At 38.5% G+C, this 14,513-nt stretch overlaps 1 protein-coding gene across 1 annotated transcript in view; it reads right to left on the bottom strand.

The window, feature by feature from the left end:
* AHI1 (Abelson helper integration site 1) overlaps positions 1-13,711 on the bottom strand; it is a 212,338-nt gene extending 198,627 nt beyond the window's left edge. Inside the window, exons 1-4 of the mRNA XM_065931304.1 lie at positions 13,563-13,711; positions 13,126-13,188; positions 8,987-9,054; positions 7,337-7,461 (exon numbers count right to left, since the gene is read on the bottom strand). Of these exons, the coding sequence (XP_065787376.1) occupies positions 7,337-7,461; positions 8,987-8,996 (135 nt within the window). The 5' untranslated portion in view covers positions 8,997-9,054; positions 13,126-13,188; positions 13,563-13,711. The remainder of the gene's footprint in view (positions 1-7,336; positions 7,462-8,986; positions 9,055-13,125; positions 13,189-13,562) is intronic.
* Between the last annotated feature and the right edge of the window lie 802 nt (positions 13,712-14,513).

Raw genomic sequence — 14,513 nt, 5'->3', positions numbered from 1 at the left:
TTTTCCTGTAATGTCTTTCTCTTTTAGTATTAGAATAATTTAAAATTGCCTCCCCCCAAAAGAACGGAGAAGTATTCCCTCTTTTTACATAGTCTGAAAGAATTTATATAGAATTAATATGATTTCTTCCTCAAATGTTTGGTAAAATTTATTAATAAAGTCAGCTGAGAAAACTAGCCACCTAGTTTTTTCCACAGGTTTTTAACCACAAATTAAATTTTTAAAAAAGATATAAAATATTCAAGTTATCTCTTTTTGAGAGAGCTTCAGTAGCTTGTATCCTTCAAGTAATTTAAACATTTTATCTAAGTTGCTAAATTTATTGTCATAAAGTTTTTCATACTACTCCTTTATTGTCCTTTTTAGATCTTTAACACATCTACAGTGAATTACATTTACATTCCTAATATTAGTAATTTGTCTTTTCTTTTTTTTTCTGATCAGTCTGGTTAGAGGCTGTGAAGAAAAGAGCTAATTCAGCAGCCCTCATTGTTCAAATCCTGCAAATCCCAGGCCTGTTTGCAGGATCAGCTCTTGGCTAGCTCTTAGGAACTGAGCTCTGAGCTTCTGAAATGTTAAGCCTGATAAAGGTGAATGAATACATGAACTAACTAAAGAATATTATGAGTAGCTGGACTTAAGAAAAGGCAGAGGAACCAAAGCTCAAATTGCCAGCATCAGCTGGATCACAGCAAAAGCAAAAGAATTCCAGAAAAACATCTACTTCTGCTTCATTGACTAAAGCCTTTGACCGTGTGGATCACAACAAACTGTGGAAAATTCTTGAAGAGATGGAAATAATAGATCACCTTACTTGCATCCTGAGAAATCTGTATGAAGATCAAGAAACATCAGTTAGAACTGGACGTATAACAATGGACTGGTTCAAAACTGGGAAAGGAGTATGTCAAGGTTGTATATTGTCATCCTGCTTATTTAATTTAAATGCAGAGTACATCATGCAAAATGCCAAGCTGGATGAATCACAAGCTGGAATCAAGATTGCCAGGGAGAAATATCAACAACCTTAGATATGCAGATAACACTACTTGAACAGCAGAAAGAGAAGAAAAACTAAACAGATTCCTGATGAAGGTGAAAGAAAGTGAGAAAGCTGGTTTAAAATTCAACATTCAAAAAACTAAGATCATGGCATCCGGTCCCATCACTTTATGGCAAACAGATAGGGGAAAAAATGGAAACAGCGGCAGATTTTATTTTCTTGGGCTCCAAAATCACTGGAGATGGTGACTGCAGCCATGAAATTAAAAGATGCTTGCTCCTTGGAAGAAACTATGACAAACCTAGACATGTTTAAAAAGCAGAGATATCACTTTGCTGACAAAGGTCCATAGAGCCAAAGCTATGGCTTTTCCAGTAATCGTGTACAGATGTGAGAGCTGGACCATAAAGAAGGCTGAGCGCCAAAGAATTGATTCTTTTGAACTGTGGTGCTCGAGGAGACTCTTAAAAGTCCCTTGGACAGTACAGAGATCAAACCAGTCAATTCTAAAGGAAAGCAACCCTGAGTACTCATTGGAAGGACCGATGTTGAAGCTGAAGTTTCAACACTTTGGCCACCTGATGCAAAGAGCTGACTCACTGGAAAAGACCCTGATGCTGGAAAAGATTGAGGGCAAGAGAAGCGGGCAGCAGAGGATGAGGTGATTGGATGGCATCACTGACTCAATGGATATGAGCCTGAGAAAACTCTAGGAGATAGTGAAGGACAGGGAAGGCTGGTATGCTGCAATCCATGGAGTCACAAAGAGTTGAATACAACTGAGTGACTGAACAACAAGAAAATCTAGCATATTTTCCACCCTTTAAAATTAATTTAACACATAAAACATTTTTAGAAACTGTTATTCATAAAAGAAGTTATCACCTCTACGAAATAACATTAGGATACAATGATATAGGAGAAAATCAAAGAGTGAAATCAAGATGATATAGGATTGACAATGATAATGATTTAAATTCCTTCCTTTAAATTAAGGCAAAAATTCAGATGCAACTACAAAATTAATAAAAGCCACAGTTTGAGTATTTATTCTCTACTTAACAATTTATACTTATTGGTTCCAGTTATTACTACTGAGTATCAAACCACTCCAGACTTAGTGGTATAAAACAATAAATCATTCATTACGCTTTGAACTCAATATATCCTCTTTATCTATCATGCCTCTCATCTCTAGTTCTTAATACTTTGATTTCATAATCTGTCACTTCATTCATCACTTTCCATTACCATGTACTTTTTATCCATCGTATCTGTCTGGAAAAAACTCCAGGCACTGTTCAAATTAAGTGACGTTCATCTCTATAACTATAACCAGGCTGTTGAATGCAGCCCAAAGAAACTGAACCACTTCAAAGATTGGTGCTGTTATAAAGATATGGCCTATAAATTCAATTGAGACCTCAAAGCTACAAACAATTCTCCCACGCTGCATAATCAGTTTATATGCATTCTTCGGTACCTTTTGCACACTGGCTATTTCAAGTTGTCTTCACTTACCTCTGATGTTCAATGTTGTCACTTCTTGACTCACTTTCACAGATGAGTCAAAGCCATCAAATGGGAAGCTGCAACTTTCTACTACCAAATCTACAAATTTTCATGTACTCTAAACAATCTTTTTCTCTTTCCTTCTCATTATAAAGAGGTGGGTCTTAACTTGTATTTCTAAAAAATTTTCCTGTCCTGTATCATCAAATCTCTCCCTTATCTTCCCCAATATCAGCACTGAAAATACTCCTTTATACAGTTAAACTTTCTGAAAAAGTTGTCCATACTTGTACTGCTTCGTCTTTTTATGAACATTATATTAAAAAGTTTTGCTCTCTACCCTGGTGATTAACTTCTGAATACTTCTTTGGTAAGTAAAAATGCCATTCTGGTTTCCAACCTAAATCACTTTTAAAGCGTTCCTGTATTTTTATTAGTTGATGTCATTTTCTCTTGTAATTAATTTTTTTTCATACCTTTTGCTCACCTAAGACACCTGTGTGCTAAGTTGCTTCAGTCATGTCTGACTCTTCATGACCCTTTGGACTGTAGCCCATCAGGCTCCTCTGTTCATGGGACTCTCCAGGCAAGAATACTGGAGTGAGTTGTAATGTCCTTCCCTGCAGGATCTTCCCAACCCAGGGATCGAATCCATGTCTCTTATGTCTCCTGCAATGGCAGGTGGGTTCTTTACCACTAGCACCACTTGGAAAGCCCTAAGAGATATAGTATCTTACTATTCAAGGCATTTATTTGTAGCATTTCTTTATTTATTAACATTTGGAATGGAACTTACTCATAGGTTGTTCTTTAGATAGGGGAATAGAACACTAAAAAGAACCTTCTGATTCCAGAATACAAGTGCTCAATAAATTTTAGCTATTACTATGTTATTGGCTATATGAGTACTAGATCTGTGGCTATAAAAAAAAAATCAGTTTCAGTTAATTAGCTAACTTTTAGTTGTATTTGTTTCTGACTCAAAGTATCTTCTACCTCAGATTTATCTATTCCATCAACAAGTATTTACCGGTCTTCTGTGTGCAGACAGAGAATATTTTCATTATTTGGGATGTCTTTCATTTAATATCAGAGTATCTTCCCACACTGGAAAACTGAAACAGTCCACTTCTTTTTCTTCAAGTATTTGTCTCTTAATTTAGATTTTTACATTTAACTTTTTAAGATATCTGAAATGTAACTTAATGTGAGATAAAATGAGACTGTAAATGACCTTTTCCCCCAGAAGCTAAAGCAATGTTATCAGTACTAGTCCCCATACCATAGCTTCTTGAAACCCCTGGCAGAAACAATGCAGAAACTTCTACATACATAACTGGCTTCAAGGCTCATCCAAATTTATTTTCAGATTATAAACTCTCTATTCCTAAATACTTTGTTATCATTCATGTCTCTGGAGATGGTACTACACATTCAACTAATCTATCTTCCATAGTTTTGTTGATTTTTTCAGGAGGGAACACCAGTCATAATTCTTTCCCAATTCACATGCTCCCTACTGCCCTCACACATGACTGACAATGTAGGCGAGTAGATCCCTTGGAACACTGTTTTTCCCTAAATATTGTATGGATCTTGCTCCATTGTCTTTGGACTTAAGTGTTTTTGGAGAGAAGCTAGAAACACACTAGGTGTTTCTTCTGTTTAGATGTTAGCAAAATTTCTCTCTCCCTTGAAATTTAAGTTTCCAGATAGAGTTCTCATCTCAAACTTTACCTGGAATGCAAGATGGATTCATCTCTTCCCACATCCTTTTTCATTCTCAGGAAAGTTTCCTCCTCATCCTCTTTCTATTATTTCTGCTCCATTAGTGCTGTCTGGGAACATAGACTTGTAAGTCAAGTATTTCGATATGTCCTTATTTACTGTATCTTTCATTTTTGTTTCAGCCATTTTCTCTCATATTTGTAGGCCAATCACTAAATTTTTCCTTAGTGTCAATTCTATTATTTTAGGCCTGAGGTACAGTTTTTGAGGCAGCAATGAAGAAAGAATCACGGAGAGACTGTAGCTTTAAATCCAGATTCTAAAATTCTTACATGATATTAAAAAATATGGCACAAAGTTTGTATATGTAGGTTATCTCTAAGTAGAAGGATTCAGGTTGTTTTGGTTTTACTTTAGTGTAACAAAAATAAAAGATTTCTATTAATATAATGCAACTAAATTTTGTCTGGTAAATAATAATATGGGCTTCCCTGTGGCTCAGCTGGTAAAGAATCTGCCTGCAATGTGGGAGACATGGGTTCGATCCTTGGGTTGGGAAGATGCCCTGGAGAAGGGAAAGCTATGTAAATGATTTCTACTAATATAATGCAACTGAATTTTGCCTGGTAAAGAATATAAATCTCTGTAAATCACATCCATTTGAACTGGTTATAACATCTTACTGGTTCCCTCATTAATCAGTGGGTTAAATAAAATTTCTGATACATGTTAATACATACAAAAATGTGTGTGTGTGCTCAGCTGTGTCTGACTCTTTGCAGCCCCACAGACTGTAGCCCACCAGGCTCCTCTTCCACGGAATTATCCAGGCAAGGATACTGGAATGGGTAACCATTCCCTTCTCCAGGGACTCTTCCCAACCCAGGGATCAAACTTGTGTCTCTTAAGTCTCCTGTACTGGCAGGTGGATTCTTTATGTGTAAGAATCATACATACATTTAGCACCACCTACCTATAAATAAATTACTCCAGCTTACTCTATTTCTGGCTATATGAACCTGGCAGAGATAGTAAGTGGTTTTCTATTCAGATAGTCATAAAATTTCTCATGTGCAAAATAAGACCTCTAATACCTACTTTCATGATTAACAGGAGAATCAGAAATGATAATTTGTAAAAACCTTATCACAGTGTCTGATAGACAGTTGAAAAACAGTAAGATAAACCTTCCATTATTATGAATTCTTCTATGCCTTTCCCTTTGCTTAATCTTCTTATTTAAGCCTGCTTCCTTTTTAGTGTCAGCCTGTTCTACACATGGGAGTTCTTATTCTGAAGAGGTCCTATCACTTCTTACTTTACTAAACAGGGTCCTATTAGGTTGTGGTGAAGACAGTAGATTCTGAAGTCAGATTGTCAGTTTGAATCAAGGTTTTATCATTAACTATGCAACTCTGGGTAAGTTATTCAAACTCTCTGTGTTCTAGTTTCCCTATGTGTAAATGTAAACGAAGCTTCATAATTATATTGTTTGAATTAAATTAAAAACTAGTGAATATACATACAATATTTAGAAGTGCTTGAAAGAGAGCACTGTATTTTAGTAAATAAAAACAGGTATCCTCCTCTATTTGTTAAAGCAAAGCATTTCAAAAATATTTTTGCTTTCTAGGAATAATCTGCTTCTGTCCGGCTGAAAAATTCTTCCTAAATACTTTTATCTTTAAATTAAGAGAGACTGCGGATGGCCTGGTGCGCGCCAAAAGAGACTGAGTAAATTACTTTTAATGACCTATCCCTTAGGTGTCCCCAACACCTAAACTGGATCTTGGATAAGTGGACACATCTGCCCATTTTCTGGTTATCCATTTAATTTAGCATCCCTGGCTTAAACTGTACCTTGTTCAAGCTCAGAAAGCCCAGTTCTGACCGAGAGAGAAAGTATGAGTTCCACTTGGTCTGAGTCCATAAAAATATTCTGTAGTTGCGTCCAGGGTTTTTTCTGGTTTGCCAAATGTACACCACTTTCCTCAAGGTGAGGGCATACACCAGTAAGCAATGTTCACTGTCCATATGCCACTATTCCCTACCATACACCGAAAGCAGCATGTTCTATCTTAGAGCAGCATCCACTAGGGTAGACCTAATCTGCTCCATTCTCTCAGTGGTTCTTACTTTGTATGCAGTACACTGGGGTACTAAGAACTCCTTACATGCATGCGGCTGGATCCTAGCCAAGGTCAATACTTTTTTTTGCTTCACTCAAGAATATAATTATTACACTGATGGCTTCCAGACAGAACACTAAAATGAAGAGGTCTCATGACAAAATATAGACTAGGTTAGAATATGCTCCAAGTAAAACGTAGGATGCATATAACTCATAAATCTCCTGTTAAAGGAACGTGTGTATTCCTTTTATCAATTACCAGAACATGCAAGTACCAACTACCAGAACTTGCATGAAGTTACTTATCTGTGCTTGTGTGTGTGTGTGTGTGGTTACACAGAGATTATGGTCAAAGGAGTGTATGAAATGGGAACACAAAGGGAAACAGCGAGACAGGTTTGAAGAGCGAATAGTGCCTTAACTGGGATACTACTACAGACTCTAATACCCGAATCAGGTTGTAGTTAATTTCTGACTCGTTTAGTATTTCTTTGAGTTCTGTATTTTCAATCCCTTCAAGGGTGATACCAAAAAATTCTATCATTTGAAAGTGTACCTCAACTACAAAAGGGTCACTCTTTCTTTAAGATTCCATTGATTTCCCCTGGCTCTGCTGGGTAGAATCAGATGAAGAACTCTATACGAAGATAAGCCATTACATATCTGAAATAAGATATTACTTTCTAAATGCTTCACAATTCTGGGTTAAAAATCAGGGTTTTCTGCAAAACCGTGTAATACGGTTACTTTGCATTTCCCTGGCATCCCTGGTTACTACAACCAGTATTCTTGCAGGACAGCACTCGAGAATTCAATACTCCAAGAGTGAGGCTGATTAGAAGGCAAGCTTTGTTTTACCATGTGATTGACCATTTTGCTGTTTTTAATTTCCAAAGTTCCTTAGAAACTCTCGGTTTTATGCAGATATTCAAGTCAACATTACCAAATGATGAATTACTCACTGAGATTTTTTCTCCAGATTGGACAATTTTCTTCTTCAGCTTTTTTCTTTCACGCACGAGATCATTGTGGGCCTTCAGCAACTCCTCAAAGCGAACTTTGGTCTTCATTTTAGCTTCACTCTCAACTACAAATGATAATGACTCATGTCATTTTCTCTGCAACTCTACTATCATATACATCATGGTAAGAAATAAAACCCCACAGCCTCACAAACACCTGCTTTAATTAAAACAGCTGACGAATCCTTTATTAAACAACCTTTCTTTCGGATTTGGTGACACCAAACTCACTGATATCCCGCTTACCTTTTGGACTACTCCCTCCAAAAGTTTCCTTTGCTAAGTTAACTTGTTACTTACCATGCACACAGCATCTGCCACTGTTAGTTATGTGGCCTTAAAAGAAGTCACTTAACATCTCTAAACTTCATTCTCCTTATGTGTAAAGTCAGAATAATCCTAAGTCAAAGATTACTTTTTCATGAAAAATGACTAACGCTTGACTGGCCAACAACCAAGTCTTCAACAAATATTAAAAGCTGAAAGTTGCTTTCCTCTTTTAAACATAAATCATATCAGGCTGTCCTTGCTTAAGACTGTGAGCTTCCCAGTTCACTTGGAACAAAATAAAACAAGTCGTTCACGTGCCCTACGTGGTTCTCATTTCCTGGCCTGTTTCTACCTCTACAGCTTCAATTAAAAAAAACAACTCCTGACATTCCTACATTCTAGCTAGACATACCTTTTTTTTCTTTTTTAGCTGTTCTGCCAAAACAGGCAATTTCCCACATAAAGCTGCTTCTACCCTGTGCAGACATCTTCTAACTCCTCATACCTGGCTGGGGTTAATATGCCTGTTTTTACTTTTTTTATTTATTTTTTTAATATGCCGTTTTTAAATGTTGCCTCTAAAGTAGAACATTTCCTGACAACTTCATCTATATTTCTCCATTTCTCACACTGCAGACCTTTTTCCTTCACAGCACTTAACCCAGCTTGAATTTGTATAATTATTTGTATATCTATATATATATATATGTATATAAATATACTGTGACTCTCCCACTATACCCAATAGTTCATAACGACATCCCTAGCTATTATCATGGAGTCTAGCACAGAGTAAGTACTCAAACATGTTTCAAATAAATGCTGAATGAATGAATGCCCCAGGGCAGGTATTGGGAAACTACCTACAGGACAGTCAACTGTTTTAATAAATAAAGTTTTATTGAAACACAGCCATACCTACTCTGTTAAGAATTATCATGGCTGCCTCCGTGCTTCTATGGCAGAGTTGAGTAGTTGTAGCAGAGACCAAACCTAAAATATTTACTAGTTTGCCTTTTAGGAAAAAGTTCACCAAAGTCTACTTTAAAGTCAAATATACATTTGATAATAAAAAATAAAAAATAACCATATGTTATTTACTCTGCCCAGCTGAGTCCCAAATTGCCAGCCACTGAACACATATTAACCTTAATTACCAACATTTCACAGAAAGAAATATCAAACTATGAAGTATCTATAAATTTTATATTTGGTTGTTATCTACTTTACTCCTTAATTGGTTAAAGAATCCCTTAAAATAATCCAAACTTTAAAGTAAATAATAAGCACTTTATATAAAAAATTTCATAGAAATCTTACCAGTGGGCATATCTCAGCCTTACGGAGAGTATTGAGTGAGAGTATAAAGCACTGATTCAGTCAGGATCCTATTAAAACAAAGAGATTTATTTGTAAAATGGATTTTCCAAATAAAAGTTATAGAATATTCTTCATGCAACATTATGTGATTGTCCACTATCTCAACAGGTTAAAAATAAAACTAAGTTCTCTTATCCCGATCTTATACAAACAACTTAAATACATCTAAATCAGTTTAGTCTTAAAGTGAAGCAAACTGGATCAAAATTGAGTAAAATACGTATATATTGAGAAAATTTTTTTTTAATTATTGAAAGGCAACAAGCATCTAACTTAGTGTGCTTTTAAAGTATTTGGGCTTTCCCGGTAGCTCAGATGGTAAATAATCTGCCTGCAATTCGAGAGACCCCGGTTTGATCCCTGGGTCAAGAAGATCCCCTGAGAAGGGAATGGCAACCCACTTCAGTATTCTTACCTGGAGAATTCCACGGACAGAGGAGCGTGGTAGGTTACAGTCCACGAGGTCGCAGTGTCGGACACGACTGAGCGACTAACACTAACACTGAAGTATTTTAAGTAAATAAATGGACATTTCAATGTACTTCTGAGAAACCAAACTCCGTATCACAACTGATTTTCCCAAGCGCATATATTATTGCACTAGTAAAGTATACTTCTGGGTGGCACATTCACAGATAATGAATTTAAATATTTCTGTGTCTGCCACTGAAAATACTGCTGCAACAGAAGGTTTAGCACAAGTATTCATTCCATCTTCTCAGATCAATACCTGGATTTGTATCATTGTGTACCTAAAACATGGATTAAACTCAGTATATATATTCTTAAATTTTCAATTTTTTAAAAGATGAGGGTGTCTAAAACATTAATTCTCACACTGGAACATAATGTGCATATATTTTTAAGAATAAAACCGAAGACTTAAAAATATTTTTTTTAAATTTTGGCTCAACAGTTACCAGTTAAGGTTCTAGATCCCCAGAGATCCACATTCATGTTCCTTTAGTATTAGTGGTACTTTGGACAGAAAAGTCTGATAAGAAATGCTAAAAAGAATGCTTATACAAATAAACTAATTATGTGAGTTAACTTCTGTAACAACTATCCAGTACACAGACAAAACAGACATCATTAAATCCACAGAGTAAAACCTCCTACTCCTTATTGATATGAACCAGTGTTAACTCTTTATAGATGATTTAGGTTGAGTAAGTCTGATCATCTTTCCAATCTACCCCAGATTAGAAAAGAGAGAGGCCGCAAAGCCAACTGCATCACTAACGGAAACCTGGCAGCACATAAATAGGAAAAAATAGAAAGCAAATAAAGATTTAATACTTAAAAGCATTCCACAGTGATTCCCTGGTGGCGTAGACAGTAAAGAATCTGCCTGCAATGCAGGAGACCTGCGTTCAATCCCTGGGGGATGATCCCCTGGAGTAGGAAATGGCAACCCACCCCAGTATTCTTGCCTGGGGAACTCCAGAGACAGAGGAGCTGGTGGGGCTACAGAGTCACAAAGAGTCGGACACAATTGAGGGACTGGCACTTCATAGTGATTTAAGTATCAGGATGACAGCTGAACTATGACTCTGAGCCATCAAGAAAGGTTTACTTCTTTTGTTTTATCTGAGCAGAAAATTTATGACATTTTACACAGATGAAATAAAAACTCCTAAAGAGAACAGAGAGTCAAGGACGATTCTCATGGTTTTCAAACTTGAATAATTAGACCAGTAGTATCATTAATTGGAGTACAGCGCAGTATAGGCAAGTATAGTGGAGTTGTTTATGAGAAGGCAATGGCACCCCACTCCAGTACTCTTGCCTGGAAAATCCCATGGATGGAGGAGCCTGGTAGGCTGCAGTCCATGGGGTCAGGAAGATTTGGACATGACTGAGCAACTTCACTTTCACTTTTCACTTTCACTCATTGGAGAAGGAAATGGCAGCCCACTCCAGTATTCTTGCCTGGAGAATCCCAGGGACGGCGGAGCCTGGTGGGCTGCCGTCTATGAGGTCGCACAGAGTTGGACACGACTGAAGCGACTTAGCAGCAGCCTCAGCAGCAGTGGAGCTGTTTAAAACACAAGTCCTGGAATTACTGTAATCTCCCACAGTTACTTGCATAGGCTGGGCAATTTGTTTCCTCATCTGTAAAGTCAGTCTGACGGCAACTATTCAGAAGACTGTTGTTAAGAGTTAAATGATTAAAAGGCTAAAAGAGTGCCTCAGAACAAACATCAACAACATTAGCTAGAATTATAATAGATATTTCTTATAGAGACACTCAATGAACTTAGTGGGACATGTTGGGCTGATATCTGATGGGTATTAAGCAGCTACAAGCGCTGGCTCTATTGTCGGATTCCTGGTTCTACCTGTCAGTAGATTAAACTCTGTGGACCTCAATTCCTCATCTTTCAAAAGAGAATAATAGTAATAAATGACTTATAGGGTACTGTAAAGATTAAATAAGAATATGCAAGTAAAACACTTAGCACAATGCCTAGTGTATGGCAAGCTCTCCAAAAATGATAGCTATTATTACTATATATATATATATATATACACACACACACACACACATAGTGTATGTGGGTATGTGTAAGGATGGAAAGAAATACATATACATATAATCCATTTATGTTTGGCAGACAACAGAATATAGCAACTCAGTGACGAGACAGAGGATGAAAATTTGGGCATTATTTACATTTGTGATGGTTGCAAGAAAAAATGCTGAAAAGAAAATTCTGGGCCCACAAAATAAACTAAAAGACATCAGGCAGATAATGAAAAACTGGCAGAAGTAACCAAAGGAAAAAAAGAGTTTCAAGAAAGAAGTGGTCTACACCGTGCTCCCGCAGTGCCTTGATATTCATTCCTCCTTCTGCTTCCTGAATTTTCACTCTAATAAACTACCCACTCCTCCCCAACCAAACTATTAGCTTGTGGGAAGGCTAGGCCTATGATCTCTTCATCTATGTATTCCCATTTTAAAAGGGGGTGGGGCAGTAATAGAGTCAGGCATAAGCTCTTGTTTTGATAATTACTGAATGTATGGCTTTGGGCAAGCCACTTAATCTCACTAAGGCTTGTTTTTTTTTTTTGCCTGGGAAATGAAAATGGCACCTACTTTATTATAAGGAGAAAAGGAAATACTGAAAAGGAAAAGTGACCAGCACAGTGGATGGCCCATTACTTTATGTGATTATTACAGTATTAAAAATAGACAATTATGTGATAGACAAAACATAATTATATATTTACATTATTTACTATTATTTAATAGTCTAATGTACAATCCATTAGTAAACACTAATATTATTCAATGATGAACACAGCAAATACACTACAGAAATAATCATCTCTAAACGGTAATGTGTACTATAGCAAATACTTTAATAATGACGGACATTTGATAAGTAAGATCATCCAGAAAAATTAAGGTCAAACTTAAAAGGACATCTGTGAACTTCATATATGTCATTATATTTAAAAACTTCTCCCTCACAATCCCTTTAACAGGACTTGCTAACAGATATTAATACAAAATAGAAAAACAAACTGCGTTACATTTCATCTCATTTTTTCTCTAAACACCTCATTATCAGCCAATAAATGACTAAAAATGAAGGAAAAAACAGGCAGAGGCTTGGATGATTCACTCCTTAACTGAATTTTACAGCACGGGGAAAAAAGGAAACAAAAACCCGTATACATATTCAATCAATAAATCAAGATAGTCTTTATAAATATGTAAGATTATAAATACGATTAAAAATTTGGGGCATTTGAATTTCTTTCATATTTTTTTTTTCTTTCATATATATTTTTTAGCTTCGCAGAGTCCTCATAACAAGCAACCTTCCCTAAGACCCAAGCAGTAATAGCAATCATAAATGCAACAGGTGAAAAAACTTTTAGCATCCTTTTCTCAGAAGAAGGAAAAGTCATATACTCCAGTCAGTAGATGTTCTTACAGTAATGTTGAAAAATAGCACAGCCATTTGGGAGGGATTCCTAAACAGCATACGTTTTCTTCTATTTGTATACATATGGAAATGACCCTATTAATGTAAGTAGACTCTTAGAAACGTTAACAGATCGATCACCTTTTCTCAGATGTAATTAAGAAGGCATTTCACAGGTTCAAGATTCAGCACCAAGATGACACCCTAAAAGGAAATAAATGTTCTTAGTGCGCATCTGATTTAAATGCTGTTAAACCAGAATCAGGAATAGAAAAGGCAAAGATTGCATTCACTCTTTCAGTACAACACGCTCAACGCTCCGGAGAAGATCCGCCCAGGAACGGGAGAAGAAAAGTTAAGTACGTAGAGGTAACTCTCAAAACCACATCTCTCCACTCCGCGGCGCTGGGCCGGTCAGACTGCAGTGGCGCATCGCCGCCCCCGTCCGCCCTGCTGGGCCCACCGCCCCCACGCCCTAGGATCCGAGCAGCCCTCCACGCTGCTGTCCCCAGAGAGGGCAGGGCAGGCCGAGTTCCCGGCCCGGGATCCCGCCACTACCAGGCCTGCAGGGTACTCACACAGAAGAGGGCGCAGAGCTGCGGACAGCGGGTCCCTAGTGAGCCACCGCCCGGACCGTGCGGGGCGGGCTGGGAGTCAGGTGGCCACCCAGGCACCCCCACCGCCAGCCTCCCAGACTCTGAGCACCGGCCGGGTGCCGCAGTGCGGGCAGCGCGCCTCCAGCCGACGTCAGCGCCTGCCTACGCCGCCGTCCCCATGACAACCGATGCGGGCCCTGCTCTCCGTTTGGACCTCGGCCGGGCCTCGGCGCCCCTCCGTGGCTCCGCCCCTCCTGAAGCCCCGCCCCCGCGCCGCCTTCTCGGTGGCCCGGAGGCGCTGCTGTGTGGCGTAGGCGGAGGCGGCGCGCGCGCGCCCTCAGACTGCGGTGGGGCGCGCGCTCGGGGGCCGCGCGCTGGACTCCTCGGGCCCGCGCGGGCCGCGAAAGAGAAAGAATACGTTCTCCCTGGAGCCGGAAGGGACCCTGGGAATACGCAGGTGCTTCTCGGAGCTTCTGTTACCCGGAAGAAGCTCTCTGCTCTTCAGAACTGTAGCCCGCTCTGGGAAAAACGGGCGGGGGCAAAGCCAGACGAATGCTGTCGTGGAATCCGCCAAGGCAAAGAAACACGAATGATGCAAAGAAATACACTTGTCAAGCCACCACCACCACCACCCTCCCCCACGCGATCGTGCCCACGAAATGAAACATTCTTCTAAGCGTGGAGAATACAGAATTGTACCACAGATCAAATCTTAGGGGAAAAAATTATCCACGATTCATCTGGTGCTGAGTTATCTCAGTTATAGTGAGATAACTGTGTGTTTAAAACAGAACAGCAACCCCCAAAAGGTCATCTTCTGCTACACCCAGTGCCCCCTCCCACGTTCTAATTTTTGCCACAGGCGCCATCTTTAGCTCTGAGTCACCAGGGATGGAAAAATACTAGTCAAGTCACTCCAGGACTCTCGAATTT

Source organism: Muntiacus reevesi, chromosome 3 (genome assembly GCF_963930625.1).
Source record: "Muntiacus reevesi chromosome 3, mMunRee1.1, whole genome shotgun sequence".
NCBI classification, from domain to species: Eukaryota; Metazoa; Chordata; class Mammalia; order Artiodactyla; family Cervidae; genus Muntiacus; species Muntiacus reevesi.
This window is presented reverse-complemented; position numbering and strand designations above follow the sequence as displayed.